Source organism: Hemibagrus wyckioides, linkage group LG03 (genome assembly GCF_019097595.1).
Source record: "Hemibagrus wyckioides isolate EC202008001 linkage group LG03, SWU_Hwy_1.0, whole genome shotgun sequence".
Classification (NCBI taxonomy): Eukaryota; Metazoa; Chordata; class Actinopteri; order Siluriformes; family Bagridae; genus Hemibagrus; species Hemibagrus wyckioides.
The window spans coordinates 4,091,970-4,106,451 of NC_080712.1; the positions used below are offsets into that span (position 1 = coordinate 4,091,970).

The following is a 14,482-nucleotide window of genomic DNA, read 5'->3' on the forward strand; positions in this document are numbered from 1 at the left end:
TGGAATAACGTGTTTAATAAACACTAGTGTGCTGGTCCGGGGTGCACATACTTTTGTCCAGCCATATAATGTGTATTGTTAATCTGTTTGTTGTTTGGTCAGAGATGTATATTAAATTCCAGGCCCTTTGTAAACTCAATAACATCACTCTCTTTAGGCTGACCCTTCACTCTTGAGCTGAGTGGTCAGTAAGATTTATATTTACTGATCTGGCAGCTGATGTAAGTGAGGCTGAATCTGACACTGTAAAAGCATTGTGATATTATCATGAATCATGATCATGATATTACCCTAGGTGGAAAACATTTGATTTGGAAGTGCCAGTTAGAAATGAAAAGCTAGAATAATTGACCTTTTATTTAAATTTGATTCCTCTACTGAAATGAATGTTACATGTTGTAAACAAACCAAAACAAAAACAAAGGATTAGTGTTAGTTTAATTGTGAAATCTTCTTAGTGCCCTTTTGAGAGATCACTGTGTGTAGAAGGAGTAGGAGCAGGTGAATTGCCCAATTGCTCTCCTGCCCTCTTAGGTGATTAATCCGAGTAGAAAGAGGTTGGCACTTCATGGCTGGACTCGTACTCATGCCAGTTGTCACATTAATCACTGGACTAAGAGCCTGAAACGGCTAAGAGAATGAGTGTGTTAAAAAAAAAATCCCTCAGCTACATTCCACTGAATAACGAGAGCCGAGCTGTGAGTGCTGAGAGCTCTCCTGTCGGGAAACAACGCTCCAAACCAATTATTTAGCCGCTAATCTGAGAGCACCACTCCACACCAGGCATACATCACACACTCCTGTCATCAGGGGGTACAGTCAGGCATGTTCAGAGGAACTGTGTGTGTGAGTGAGTGGGGAAAATTAACACATTTCTCACTCTACTTACTGAGTAACCTGATGGATTTTACATGGATATGGATTATATATAGTTGATGTCAGTATTTTACTTCTAAGATCTTAAAAATTTCTTTATCCAACTGCATCAGGTGTTTAATATCTTATGTTTCACACAAAGTGGATGTTTCATGCATGCATTCATGTGTCTATTACATCACTCCACTTTTCCCTCTCTCTACTCACTGTAGGAAGCTTTCTGTGGCCAAATTAATGTGATAATCACATTGTTCCCAGTGACCAATCACTGATCACTACTGTTCCCAATGACCAATCACTGATCACTACTGTTCCCAATGACCAATCACTGATCACTGCTGTTACTAATGACCTATCACTACTGTTCCCAATGACCAATCAGTACTGTTCCCAATGACCTATCACTACTGTTCCTATTGACCAATTATCCCTGGTTCCCAATGACCAATCACTGATCACTACTGTTCCCAATGACCAATCACTGATCACTACTGTTCCCAATGACCAATCACTGATCACTACTGTTCCCAATGACCTGTCACTATTGTTCCCAATGACCTATCACTACTGTTCCTATTGACCAATTATCCCTGGTTCCCAATGACCTGTCACTGATCACTACTGTTACTAATGACCTATCACTACTGTTCCCAATGACCAATCAGTACTGTTCCCAATAACCTGTCACTATTGTTCCCAGTGACCTATCACTACTGTTCCCAATGACCAATCACTACTGTTCCCAATGACCTGTCACTATTGTTCCCAATGACCAATCACTACTGTTCCCAATGACCTGTCACTATTGTTCCCAATGACCAATCACTACTGTTCCTATTGACCAATTATCCCTGGTTCCCAATGACCTATCCCTGATCACTACTGTCCCCAATGACCAATCACAACTGTTCCCAATGACCTATCACAACTGTTCCCAATGACAAGTGTTCAGTGATCACTTATGTTCCCACTGACCAATCACTGATCACTACTGCTTCGAATGACCTAACACCACTGTTCCTAATGACCTACCACTAATAACTACTGTATCCCAGTGACCTATCACTGATCACTAATGGTCCCAATGACCAATCACTGATCACTGCTGTTCCTAAAACTTTATTATAGAATATCACAGAATAGGATGGGTGTTATCAGAATGGAATATAATGCAGATTTATCACAATATACAACAGACAGAATAGAGTTTATCAGAACAGAATAGGTTTTATTAGAATAGAATAGAATAGAATAGAATAGAATAGAATAGAATAGAATAGAATAGAATAGAGCATGTTTTATAAGAATATAGAATGGACTAACCTGTTTTATCATAATAAATTTGTTTTATCAGATAAGGAAGTGAGAAAATATAAATAAAATCGGATAGGAAAGAATAGAAGAGAGTAGAATTGTGTAGAAATATTATTCTGTACTTCACAGTATGCGGTGAAGTACTCTGTTTCCCCAAGGCGTGTCTTTAGAACCTCATTCCTTCAAGCAGCGTTTGGATATGCAAATTGTCACGTCACCTCTATTAATATGCAAATCGCCGGTGACGTCACCGACTCAAGCGACTTTTCGGGCTTGCATTAATTACCTTCCCCTGAAATAAAGTGTCCGCGGTAGTGTTCATTCCCACCAGCGTTCACTGTAAAAGCGCACTGAGATCAGTTTCGACTTTCACTCCTCAAGTTTTATTATCCGATTTACTCAAACCTGCATATTATAGACATATAGACGCATTATGCTTATAGATATATAGATATAGACGTACACATAGTGATGGTGTAGTATATAAATAAGTCTATAAAAGTTGGTGGGTGGTCGCGCGCACAGGAGGCGGGGTGGGAGGGGGGCGCGTGCCTCGGCTCCTATTTCTCTCCGTGAAGCGCCGTGCAGTGCATCAGTCGCGGGAAAGGAGGAGGGAAGAGCGGAAGGCAAAAGAGAGGAATAAAGAAAGACGAGCAGAAGCCGCGGGACAGTGAGAGGACACCGTGGATAAAGGAAAGAGTGGAGAGGAAAACAAAAATAACGGCGAGTTAAACGTGATGCCATGCGGTCACTGAGACGCGGAGACTGAGCTTCGTCATAAAGCCGAGCGCGCGAGGAGCAACCGGCCAACGTTTCTGTGCTGGTGCAAAGAGACATTTCACGCATCATCATCATCATCATCTCCATCATCATCCTCATCATCGTCATCATCATCAGCAGCAACAGCAGCAGCATCACCAGAATATGTCCTCAAGGTCTTTGTGAGAAGAAATTTTCGGATTACTTTTTTTGCACTTCTCTGAACCCTGAACTACTGAACATCCAAGAAACCAGAGAGAGAGAGAAAGAGAAGGAGAGAGGACGGACAAGAGCTTCAGATCAGATCGGATCGGATCAGATCGGATATTTTCGGGGGAGATTTACGATGCACTTTCTTGGAATATCAGTGTGGTTTGCATTTTCGGCGCTGCTCTACGCGAACCTCGCTTTCCAATCAAGCCACGAGTACTATGATTATGAGCAGGAGGAAGGAGATGATGGCATGGTAAGCACGGAACATAATACAATCATGTAATACTTCAAAGAAAAGAAAAGAACACAAAACATGTAACGTAGATGTGCAGAAAGTGGTGTCTGAGGTTCAAGAACTTCGTAGTAATGTCAGTTTGATGTCAAGTAGAGGTAAGAAAGTGAAAGTCTGACCAGGAATGTTCTTCACATGGTGTTGTTGGACTTGGTCAGAAGTTCTTAACACAGCAGGGGGGGTGGAATTAGTGTGAGAACATGCAGGGGAACATGGATGGGAGATTAGAGAGCAAGTGAATGAATCAGAGGAATGGAGGAGTGGAGTCTGGGGCAGGTGTTACTGGGTCACTGTGTGTGTGTGTGTGTGAGGGCAGGAGGGAAGCAGATTATACAAAATGACAGATAATCTCAAACACGTGGCCATTTGACCATGAAAAACATCTAACTGGCTAAGTTTAACTGGCTACTGGTGGATTTTTTTTCAGATGAAAAACATTAAGCAAGTGAAGCACGTGAAATGTTAGGGCTGGGCAATATGACAACATTTGTACGATACACGATATGTATCACAATATCATGTAACATGTGTGCCCCAGCACCACCAAGCTGCCACTCTTAGGCAGCTTAACCCTCCCAGTTCCAGGGGTGCTTCATGTCTGACTGCACTGACCCTGCGCACTGACCACAACTTTCAAAGCTGGGATATCCAAAAAAAGAATTTCACTGTGCTATAATGTCTACATGACGAAATAAAGTCTTCTTCTAACCAACTGCTTTTCCAAACTGTATTATAAGTGCTGCATTAAAGCATAGAGGGGATTATTAACAATTAACAATATTAATAATTATTAATTATTATTATTCTATTAACTCTTTTAAAGATGATGTAACATCAAACTGATGATATTTAATAGAAGCTTATTGTGACGTAATTAATCACAGTATCGATATCATCTCATCATATCATACTGTACACTGACAGGGGGTATGAAGTGACAAATCAGCACCTTCAAGACCAAAATCTATTAACACATTAGCTTTAAACAAAAGATAGATAGAAAGAAAGAAAGAAAGAAAGAAAGAAAGAAAGAAAAAAAATTGGATGGATGGATAGATAGATGGATAGATAGATAGATAGATAGATAGATAGATAGATAGATAGATAGATAGACAGACAGACAGACAGACAGACAGACAGATAGATAGATAGATAGATAGATAGATAGATAGATAGATAGATAGATAGATAGATAGATAGGTGCATATATATAGATATATAGATAGATTGATTGATTGATTGTTGTTCTCTGAGAAGAATGATGTTGTCAGATCAGATACAAGGGCCAAGAATTTAGTAATAATAGTGATAGTAATAAAGTGACATTAGTGTGTGTTAAAGATGTCACCATGATAAAGATAAAAGCTTCTGATTGGTTATTTTAAGCCTGATTTATTAATTCGGATGTTTAGACCCTGCTGTTCTGCCACGATAAATCCTCTACTCCTGAGTTTTAGAGTTCAAAGGACAAACTCTACTCTAGCACTTAAGCAAACAAAGTACAGATTAGTGCCCTTTTGCCAGAAAAGTACAGTCAGGTATAAAAAAATATAGTTAGGTACATTTTTCCTGACCACAAATTACAGCTAGGTGCCCTTTTTTCCCGCCAGTGTGTATCATGTGACATGGCTAAATGTTGCTTAATTTTTAAACACAACACCACTTTTTAGTGTAAAGTGCATAAACGATCCCATATGCCGCTGTAAAAAAAAAAATAAATAAATAAATAAATAAATAACATATATCCTGACAGCTTCTTGAATCCCTTCCCATACGTCCATAAGTAAATGTGCGCTTCCTGGGTAATCACGATCGCCCAAAATTAGACCTGTACTCTTGTTTTCTTAGCTTTCCTTTAAATCCCTGGTGTGGATGTAAAATTCAAAGCTTATTAAGAATCATTTAGCAGGAATCCAAGGAGCATGGGAGCAAAATAGTATGAAAATAAAAGGGCTTGCTATTTGCTAATGGTTTATTTGAAATCCATATGGGGCATATTTGTCTTGTACCGGTGCCACGGAGGTGAGGAATTGTTCTATAATTGCACATGTGGCCGTGAAAAGCGTGAGGGAAAGATCAGCAAGTCTGTTAGGTCTCTCTAGGCGTTAACTCGTCGTCGGTGCATCCGTATTTCTGTCGTCTTCAATAGCCGGGTATGATGTGTATGTCACTCGCTAAGCTGATGAAAAGCCTCTTCTCGGATATCAACAGCTGTATCAGTTGTACAGCTGTAGGCTAATTCTCCACAGAGTCATGGATAAATCGGGGACAGCTTGTTGAAAAGGTTAGTAATGGATTTGAGAACATTCCTGTTAAACTTCTAATCTGGTGGTTGTTAGAATTGTTACATCACCACTGGACTTGGATGACTTCTCGCTCTTTCCTGCTTGAGTGCAAAGAGATTTTTTACTAGCACCTGATAACAGCAGGACTTAATCAGGGCCTTCAAGCAGGAAGTTATTTGGGATAAAAATGTCCACTCTAGGGAGGGCATGGTGGCTCAGTGGGAAGCTCTGCTGTCTCTCAGCTCCAGGGTTTGATCTTGAGCTTCAATTACTTGTTCTCAGCATGTCCATGTCCTGTTTTTATTCCCACTGTTGGAGATTGTCTGCATGGTGCACTCACATGGACTGATGTCCCATCCATGGTGTGTCTCATGAGACTCATGCCATTTCCTCCTGGGATAATCCCTGGAATCCCCACCACCCTTTTCCAGAAGGACTCATGAGGTTCCTCCACACTCTGTGTGTCTGATTTGGAAGTTAGAACCTGCCTCACAATCCATACTAAGCACACAAAGTGTGGAGGAACCGCATGAGACACCGGTGTCCTCGTGAAAATTATAATCAAGGAAAATTCTGTCCAAACTGTAGCTCCTCCTACACTTGGGCAGGAATATTAACCCTAGATTATTGCACTGTTGCCCCAACCACTCTGGACAATTTGTCTTCTTTTTATCAGTCTTTGTTTGCTTGGCTTCCTTGGACTATAACACTGGACATGACAATCCAGTGACATGTTCCTCTGTTTGGTGGATAATTGGTGAGGCTGAGGAGCACTAACTAGCTCTAGAAACAAGCTGCCATGTCTCTGGTTGTAATGTTTTATATAACAGCTTGTATAGTGTTTTATAGGTTTAGGTTTTATATAAGAATTAGAGTTCTTATGGAAGAACATATGGAAGAAGAGACCTCGGTACCCCAGAATGCCTCAGTTATATTAAAAACAGTGGCTTTTATGGTGGCCTGGGGCTGTTCAAGGGGGTTCTTTGGGATCCCCTTCTTTTCCTTTGTGTGTGTGTGTGGTTTAGCAGACCAAGAGACGCATGAGTGTATACACCACCCAGGAAGAGCGACTGTTTTCTCACAGGTGGAAGGGATTATATTTTTATCTCCGTTCTGATATCCAGCCATCGTATCAGATCCACTGTTCTGCACCTTCACGTCACTGAGCGTGAGGCCTAGACCCCTCTGGGACTCCGTGCCTCTGCTGTCCTTCAGGATTGGGCAACGTGGTGGTATTTCCAAGGGTATTGCGTCTATGAGCAATTTTGTATGTTGTGAAATTTATTCTCCTGTAAGCGACGGAAACTGCAGCCAGACTGGCGGCCTGGCAGCGAAACAAGCTGCTTTTTTTTCACGATCCTCATGAACTCCAAGGATGTAGTAATGATCGATTTCTCTTTAAAATCTGTGATGTTTCATTTCATGGCTACAAAGTCTGAACCAACTGGTGCGTAAAGTTTAGACCCGTAAAAAATTAGTGCGAGGTTTTGGGTTGCTTTAATCACAACTCCATCAACCAAAATGACTCTTCCTCATGACTGATGACTGAGGGTTTATATGTCTGTTTGTACAGTAATAGTAAACGTGTACGCGTTAATAAATGCGTTCAAGCTGTCTTCCTTTAACATCTCTCTACTCTCACGACCTTGAAATCATCAAGTTCTGTCGAATTTGACCAGATTTGTCATTTGTTCATCGTTGCTCCAGATGTTTGGACTCCCGTTTGGTTTTTAAGCTCATTAACATATATATACAGTATGTGTGTAACGCATTACCTTCACTGTCTCATAATTCATGATTTTTCTTCATTTTTATATTATATTACAATCGTCACATTTCCCAGCTCACGATATTCATGACGCTTGGGAACGATTTAAGTGTTTCGAACTCTTTGAACGAGGTTTCGGATTTCACGTGACTGAATAAACAAGTGTTACTGTATCCTCGGAGCTGACGTCTGTCTGAAACTCTACAGCCGTAGTGAAGATGTTAATATTTCCTTTCCAAGCACGTTGCTTGCCTGTAAAATGGGAGCAATAAAAAGAGCAAATTGAATTATATTTGCACTCGTTAACTGTAAAAGACCGGGTGGTTTTTTTTTTTCTTGCTCTCTCTCACTCTCGCACCATCTGGAGAGTTTAAATTCCCAGCTCTAAAGTCTGACTTTGTCACTGTGTTGTGTATAATCCTAGCAGAAGCAGGTTTGGCTAAACTCCAGCTCTATTATCTGGCTCTATTGCTGCGTTTCCTTGGCAGAGTTGAAAAGGGTTGAAAAGAAATCCTCCTCGCCGAAGTTAAGGTGTTGTGCAGAACTGAAGTTTCTTTCTCTCCTCCCTAAAGGAATATCATGTTTAAAGATTTTAAAGAAGCCTGAAGGTTCTTATATTGTTCCAGACACGTTCATGAGATTTGTATTTATTTATTTTTTAATTTTACCTTTGGATGAAGTCTTTTATACTTGAATAAGCATCATACTTAACACTTGGATGACTATTTGGATAAAGATATCAATTCATTGCACAAGCTGTGTTATTATACCACATGATTTTACTTCTTTTATGTTTTGGCCTTTTCCTGTTTTGGCACGCACTAGTTTTGTTTTTACCTCGCCAGTCTTGTCGTATTTCAGTGCTGCTGATTCTTTGCTACAGTCTCTGGATTTAATCCCACTGTCAGGTCTGTACAATATCTGTATTAGTAGCTTTGGTTTGGTGCTACAATAATTCCAGTTCTCAGCAGTAATATTATGGGATGTTCACCACATGATGCTGGAATAGCACACCTACCGTAAATACATTAAAAAATGCGTGCATTACAGTTACATTAATGGAGAGGTATATTGCCAGGAATCAGTAGATAAACTCACCACACTGCTATGAAAAAGTATTTCCTTTTTTTGTCACACTTAAATGACTGAGATCATCAATTAAATATACTAAATATTAAATATACTAAATTAAATTACACAAAATAACTCAAGTAAATACAAAATGATGATTTCATATATTAATGGAAAAAAGCTGTCCAAACCTGCCTGGCCCTGTGTGAACAAGTAATTGGCACAACCAGTCATTAGGTTCAGGGGCAATTACTTTTTTACATAGGGCCAGGCAGGTTTGGACAGCTGTTTTCCTTTAATAAATGAAATCATCATTTAAAAACTGCATTTTGTATGCAGTTTAATGCAGTTGTATGTGTTTTTTAATAGCATTACACACAACTCATTGTGTAATATTAAAATTAGCTTGATGATCTGAATCATTTCAAACACTTTTTCACAGCACTATAAGTACATTTTTAGTCTGTTGCCATTTTGTCCTTTTTTTCCAAATAAATCAGTTATGTGAGTCAAATGAATCAATTAGGTGAGTCAAATGGATGAGTAAAGTGAGTCAAATAAATCAGTAAAGTGAGTCAAATAAATCAGTAACATGAGTCAAATGAATCAGTAAAGTGAGTCAAATGAATGAGAAAAGTGAGTCAAATAAATCAGTAAAATGAGTCAAATGAATGAGTAAAGTGAGTCAAACGAATCAGTAAAATGAGTCAAATGAATCAGTAAAGTGAGTCAAATGAATCAGTAAAGTGTGTCAAATGAATCAGTAAAATGAGTCAAATAAATCAGTAAAGTGAGTCACATGAATCATTAAAATGAGATATACGGACAATGTACAGTACATATACAGTACAGTACAATATATAATATAATAACAATATACAAATAATCATAAAGGTACATAAAATAATATGAGTGACTGCAAACGTTCTATTGTTTCTGAAGAAAACAAAAAGAAAAACACTGAGAAGGGTGTAGGAATATGAACATCCACGATTTCACACCATGAAAGTCAGAGTTCTTAAAAATAACTAAAAATAAATAAATAAACCATCAATTTTCACCGCTCAAATGTGAAAAATCAACGTGATCTGTGACATGCCCCTGTCTGTCTATTGTTTCGCTTTAATGTTGCCATGGAAACAGTTCATTCCTGTTATATGTTACATTCTAGCAGCGATAAACGATAGTTCCCTTTCCAGAATCTCTCTTCTTTCTTTCTCTCGCAGTTAATAAGGCAGCATGTCATGACAGCCCTCTGAAGACTAAAACCTAGAGTCTGTGATAAAACACTGACACTGGAGACTCCTTCCATAAACAAATCTCCCTCAGCCTTTCAGCAAACTTCACCATATCAACAATTACACGTTTTTTGTTTGTTTTGTTTTTTATGTTAATGTAGCTTGTCCAACATGGAAAGCTGTACGAATGAGTCGTTACTATAGAAACGATAACAAATCAAAATGAACACGGTAATGAACCATAATTATGGAATAGTGAAGGTTTTCAGTGATGATGCTTGCAGTCTCTGTGGAAGCTTCTATAGAAATGTTAAAATGGTTATTCTTTTATTTAGACATGTATTTTTATTTCTTTTACTTTTTTATTTAGAAATTCTTAATTTCTAAAATTATTTATTTATTTTAAAGTAATTTAAAACAGTTTCTTTATTGTTTTTATTCATTTAAATTATTTATTTATTTCATTAATTATTATTTATTTTATTTAATTAAAAAATTTGAACTTAGGCAAGATTTGATTTAGACCCAGGATACAGTTCATTAAAATTCAAACCATTTTTTTTTATTCAAAAGGTTTAGGGAAGCCCATGTCTTGTGCTGCATATATGCTGCGCTTATGACACTGTAACGAAGGCCTGCACCTCATTACGTGCATACAGCTCATTAACACGCCACGTTACTCCTAGCCATGCAGCACGGTAAGCGGTAACAACTTTACAACCTTCAGACATTAATGCAATATTTAGCAAAAGGAAGTGAAGACTTCAGAGGAAATACAAGCCACATGGTTAGGTCTGGTCCATGGCATGGTCTACATGCATGTCAAACCCTTGAGCTATTCTGCGCTTATCCATTCACATCACACTTTATCTTTTATTTATTACAAAGTCACGTTTACGTGGCGAGACAGAATCCAAAGCAAAAGGAAAAGAATTAGCGGCTTGAGACATTTTTGTTTCTTGTCTTGAAGTGGTAGTTTTTGTTGCTAATAAAGAATGGAATTGTATCTCACTTGAAAATCTTTACCATAGCGCCAGAGAAAGAGGAAGAAAAAAGCCTCATTGCTTCCTGTGCAAGATAAAACCACATTGCTGTTCCTGTATAATATCATTTCTTCGCAGATCTAACCAGTTAGGGTTAGGGTTAGATTAATTAAATCAAATTTAATTTCACATCGTAATCATATACTTATTTAAATTATGAAATAATTGAAAGATTATGTATAAAGGCCAAGACCAAAATGGTTGATCATGGCAATATTATCTAAAATACATTATCTTTGTATTGTTTTAAATTATTATTATAATTTTTAGCTTAAATTTATATTATAGTTTAGAATTTAATGTGTCAGGCAGAAAACCCTAATCCTAACCCTAACCTTAACCAAAATCTTTAGTCTGACTCACTAAACATTCCTTCAGAATAAAGACAAGCCCGTTCGTTTTCGTTCAAAGCTTAACTTCATGCCCTAGCGCTGTTGAATTCTCAACTCTGATTGGTCTTAAGGTGCTGATTCATTTCCTATGACAGCAGCTCTGACAATAGTGCAGCTACAAATCACACTTTTTTAAAAAATAAGTTATCGTTCTTATACTAGCAGATGATTCTACATTTGTTTAACAAGAAGTTTTTTATGACTTACATATGGAAGGAGTCTCCAGTAAGTTTTAGTTTTCTGTCCTCTTCAGGATTGAGGGGTTTACGTGTTACGGTTCTCATAAGTAACAACCTGGGTTTTTTTTTGTTGGAACGACAGGGTGCTGAGTGAACAGGCATTTATACCTGCTATAATGTAAGTCAGAACTGGATCTAATGCCGAGTTCACACTGCACGACTTTTCATTCGCCGACTAGTTTTGCAAAATAGAAGGCAAAACAGATCCCATGCACACGAGTGACAATCGCACAGTGTGAATGACCAAAAACTCGATCTGACCGAGTCGCTGATGAGTCACCGACTCTCATGAAATATTTGGCATGCTAAATATCTGGACCTGTCAGCGACTCAAAGTTGTGCAGTCTGACTGAAACATACCTCGGCGATGACCTACAGCCAATGAGAGAGCAAGATACAGGGCAGTGGTCAGTTCGGGGAGGAGTTATAGACCACAATATCAGCAAGCACGACTTCGGTTGGAGCACAATATTATTGTTTAATGGAGTTTATAGGTTTACATCAGAAAAAAATGTCTTAAATATATATATATATATATATATATATATATATATATATATCAGAATAAATAAGCTTTACAAAAGCATCAAACAGAAATAAAGCAAAAATATTTTCTCGACCAGCCGCATCAGCAGCAGCACACTGCAAAATTATTCATTTGTTTAATTATGCAGAACGCACATTCCTTGTTCCCCGCACTGACCATTTGGATCGCGGTGTACCATTTCCAGTCTTGCACGAGAACTCTGATCTCACGTGTGATCTTGCGTTATTTCCTTACTATTTCTCACGTACATTCAGTTGTGGAACTCAGTTTCAGACAGAATTGTCACCGATTCTTCCTATTGTGAAGTCATGGAGTGTAAAACCTCCTGTCACCGATCCATCATGCAGTGTGAACACAGCAGCGACTGAATGCTACCCCAGCTAGTCGCGCAGTGTGAAAGCAACCGTGATCCCATGACTTTGAAAATCGTGCAGTGTTTCGCTGATGTTCTACAACCTTAAACACAGCTAGAAAGAAATAAAAGTATGAGGCTTTGTTGTTTAATGAATGTAAAATTGTTCTGGTGTGGAATAATGGGATAAAAGACTTCAGGGATGATTTTATTGGAAAATAATCATCTTAAACTAAGTAATGGACTAAGGTAACAATAAGTCTGCTTCATCACAGACAGAATGTTGATTATTGTCCAATAACAGCATGCTACCTTGTGTTTTATTCTTTCCTTCAAAAGAAAGGAAAGAAAAGAATGAAAAGAATTTAGCAAATATTTATGAAAAAAATTGTATTTTGGGTAGCTAGATTAGCCGTATAGAACGAGTGTTAACCTAGATTAGCGAACATCAGACAACTAGCTAAATTTTTTAGGGAAAATTAATTGATTTATGAAACCTCTAATATATTTGTTAGATTATCCTGCTGCTTTGAGATCTTTGAGAGCTAATCCTCCATGTTGGTGGCCTTCACCATATCCCTTACACCCTTTCTAATCTCTTCCAGGGGAGGCTAGCACTCGGTCAGGGTCAGCACTCGGTTTAAAAACGCCCGTGTCTATGAACTCTGACCTTTCGTCCACAGCGTGTTCACGGTCGTGTTTTCAGCTGGAGCTGGACGAAGTGCAGTGCTGCTGTTCTGTACAGATTGCTTTAACACGTTGGCCACCGAGAAGCCGTGACTTCCACAGAAAGCAGAATCTAAAAGCCGCATCGCTTCCATTTCAGATTAAACCACATTGCTGCTTCCTGTCTGATTCGGTTTCTTCACTGCGGTCTGTCTTTAGTGAGTTGCGACACCATTTGTACAATACAGGGGCTAAAATATGTGATGCACCATGTATCTTAGTTTGTTTAACTGAGGTTGTTTTTTTAAAAAGTATGTTAAAAAGTAAGGTTATGTGAGAGGGATGTCCAGTCAGAGCTGCTTCATCTCCAGGATGAAGTTATGTATGATCATTTTTTTGGTCTTTTCACACGTGAGATATTTCCCAGTTGGATTATAAACTCCGGCTAAACAGAATCCTGAGTTTATGTAGTCAGAAGTTTTCACGCTGCTCATACTTTACCCAGGGTTAACACTCAATCCTGCTTCTTCATAATCACTCTACATCCATACGATGTGGAGTTAACGCTGTAAACACTGCCGTGCCGATTCCTGCTTCAGAGCAGAGTTTCATAACCCCAGAGTTTTTACATTACACACCTCAAACCTTCCTCTACTCTGGGGGTAACAGTGGGATTTAGGGTTTAGGGCTAAGCGCAGTGTGAGAAACCATTTTAAGTCTTCTTTAAAGGTTCATTAGATAATTAAAGCTTCTTAGCTTCCAGAAAAAGGTTGTATTTGTGACAGAGACTTCTAAAACAAACTCTCCATGGTCCTAAATATTCAAAGAAGAGCAAAGAGTATGCAGCATGATTGACCTTTTTACGCAAAAGTCATGTTTCATATATTCCCCTTTTTGAAGGTGTTGTAATTTCTGCCATATTTAACAACAATGGATCTGCAGATCTGAAGGAACTTCTGCTCTAATCTTTAACGGATCTGCAGTCGATGATTCAAGAATACAACAAAACCGGAAGTTTTTCAGTTCAGTGCTGATGATGATTACATCAGGATTCCTGTAAATCCTTTAAAAATTCTACTTCCTCTTCTTCTTCTTCTTCTTCACTTGTCCTCTCTAGTCTTCTGCATGTGTTTTGAATTGTTGTCTGGCGAGATGACCCAGGCGTGATTCCCTCTTCAGCTCCCTGTTGGTTACAGCTCATTCCAGTTATCTAGGATGCCTGGGTTTGTGTACTCCAGAGACAGACTTTCCCTTCTGGAAAAAAACAACAACAGAAAAGAGAAACAGAGAAAGAGATCAAATGAGTTTGTAAGAAGTTTGTAAGATTATTATGAGCAGAAATATTATCCTGACTCAGCAACTTTTGAGTCACTTGTCTTTGGCTGTAAATGAGCTCAGGGATGTGATGACACCCCACTGCTTAAAAT

General features: G+C 38.6%; 1 protein-coding gene across 1 annotated transcript in view; it reads left to right on the forward strand.

The window, feature by feature from the left end:
- Window positions 1-2,768: 2,768 nt before the first annotated feature.
- The window catches only part of vegfc (vascular endothelial growth factor c), a 57,883-nt gene continuing 46,169 nt past the window's right edge, over window positions 2,769-14,482 (forward strand). The window contains exon 1 of the mRNA XM_058386620.1: window positions 2,769-3,415. Coding sequence (XP_058242603.1) covers window positions 3,296-3,415 — 120 coding nt within the window. The 5' untranslated portion in view covers window positions 2,769-3,295. The remainder of the gene's footprint in view (window positions 3,416-14,482) is intronic.